Source organism: Geospiza fortis, unplaced genomic scaffold, assembly GCF_000277835.1.
Source record: "Geospiza fortis unplaced genomic scaffold, GeoFor_1.0 scaffold53, whole genome shotgun sequence".
NCBI lineage: Eukaryota > Metazoa > Chordata > Aves > Passeriformes > Thraupidae > Geospiza > Geospiza fortis.
Genome location: NW_005054305.1, coordinates 14227971 through 14230072, shown reverse-complemented (window position 1 = coordinate 14230072; position 2102 = coordinate 14227971). Strand labels below are relative to the sequence as shown.

Sequence of the window (2102 nt, the reverse complement as noted above, 5' to 3'; positions counted from 1 at the left end):
GGCTGGGGTTCCCTCGTCTCCCGCGGAGCGGGCTCAGCCCGACAGGAGTGCCCACGGGCAGCTGCCGCCACCGCCGCCGCAGGGAGCGCCCGGATCCGGGAGCAGCGGAAGGGGGTGGCCGCCGACAGAGAAGCCCGACAAGTGAACGCTGAAGTGTTCCGTCTTTTTTTCCCTGGTCTTTTTTTGAATGTGCTGCCGCCTTATCATTTTGTTAACACCGCTGTAACTCCAGCTAAGAATAGGCTTGCGGATTGAAACAAGCCGTCCCAGACGGGTGTCTTCCCCCTCCCAACATCTTTGCATATCCTGATCTCAGCGTGATTTGACGCCGACTTAACCTTTTTCCTAATGTATTCTAATTTACAGGACTGCCCAGTACTGCCCAGTTTTGGCTTTACTATGTGAATCTACCCGCAAGAGAACCTGAAAAGAATCTCTGAAACTCTGAGAACGGACGGTAAACCCGATGTTTTTAGAAACAGCATCGGGTGAGCTGAGCTGGGCCAATTTGCTGCCTCGCATACCACCTATAGCGATGTTTCACAGAAACCCCATTTGCCTATCAAAGAATCATTAAATCGGGCCGATGACGGAACAACTCGACGCACGGGGGCCTTTCCATACGCTACCGGGTTAATAGATCACCCTTTAAATGTAAGCAGATGGAGCCTTAGTTTAAAGGGTGATGGGTTAAATTCACGGCAGCTGTACTGGCATTTATTTTTCTGAGGGCCCACGTTTGCCTACCGCAGTTTGAGATCCCGTCAAAGGTGTCAGCTAAAGAGGGTGTGTTTTGTTTCATTTAATTAGGTTGCTCTGAAATGAGTGCCCGCATCTGTACCTTTCTCGTCGTGCGTCGGCGTGGCCGTGACGGGGATGTCAAACCACTGCGCCAGAGGGTTGGAGTACCAGACTGTAAGCTCCTCTCCCGGCTGGACATCTCGCAGCGCCCGGTAGAAAATCTAGAGAGGGAAGAAAGGAAACTTCTTCAGGAGGCTTGAGAGGGGAGGCAGGTGGCAGAGAGAAGTGCCATGCCAGCCCGGAGCCGCGAGTGGGGTACCTGTCCTCCTGGCAGATCCGCAACAGCCTCCAGTGTCTGCTCTTGGGAGTTTCGGGCAGCTCGGATTAACCCTATCCATTCCAGAGCCGAGCTCCCAGCTTCATCCACTAATTCCCCTCTGACCATCCGCACCTGGAAAACAGGCGGCACTGCTGTCATTTTCACGTGAAACGAAACACAAAAAGAGCAAAAAGCTTACCCGTATCCCTGCCTGCCTGCCCGCTCTGCCTGGCCCGTCCAGCTGCTTCCCCACACTAGGCAGGGGGCTGAGTATCGCAGCTGAAAGCCGCGGAGAGAGCATCTCCTTTTGCCGCCTGTTTAACGCTTCCATCCTCACCCACCTTTGGGTAGGACATTCCCCGGCTCGCAGGTGCCTTGCCCTAGCGGGGGTTGCAGCTCTGCAGGGTAAGGATGGAAGAACCAGTGCCCGGAGAGGGTAAACGGGATTTTTCCCTTGGGTAGCATTGATCCAAACGCACCTTGTCCATTTGCAGCTGTTACATTTCACTTAAAGCTATATTAAATACCCAGGTACGATTTTAATTTTCTTTTTCTTTTTGTCTCTAAGTCCGTGCAAAAACATTGCGACATGCAAGAATTGTCGGGCGATGGGGAGGGGGAAAGGGGGGAAGATTCTGCTTAGCTACAAAGTCCCTGTAGCCCCATACTTCATAATCTGCTTGCCCATACAAAGAGAAAATGAAGTGCCCATTCCCTGAATGACCGTGCAATAAAAGTCATCGGAACAAAGCAGTCTAAAGCGAGAAACCAAGGGAGCCAGATGAGAAATAAATTTGAGTGGGCTGGCAGAGCGTTTAAAAACAATTAAAGTGCATTAAAAATCAGAGCGGAACGCGTGAGCCGCGGCTGCCCGGGGGGCGAAAGGAGGGGTCTCATCCGCAGCCCCCTGAAGAGCCTGATGGACGGGGAGAGAGCTCTTGGCCACCTCCTCCTCGCTCCTTCGCTCGGACAGGGACTGACCCCGGAGCCGGCAGCCGTGTGCCCGTCATCCCTGCCGCTCCGGCTGTGCCGGCTGATTGCG

General features: G+C 53.7%; 1 protein-coding gene across 1 annotated transcript in view; it reads right to left on the bottom strand.

Annotated features, from left to right (window-relative positions):
* The window catches only part of PRDM13 (PR/SET domain 13), a 10136-nt gene that overhangs the window by 6897 nt on the left and 1137 nt on the right, over nt 1-2102 (bottom strand). The window contains exons 2-4 of the mRNA XM_014311996.1: nt 1061-1192; nt 842-962; nt 56-199 (exon numbers count right to left, since the gene is read on the bottom strand). Coding sequence (XP_014167471.1) covers nt 56-199; nt 842-962; nt 1061-1192 — 397 coding nt within the window. The remainder of the gene's footprint in view (nt 1-55; nt 200-841; nt 963-1060; nt 1193-2102) is intronic.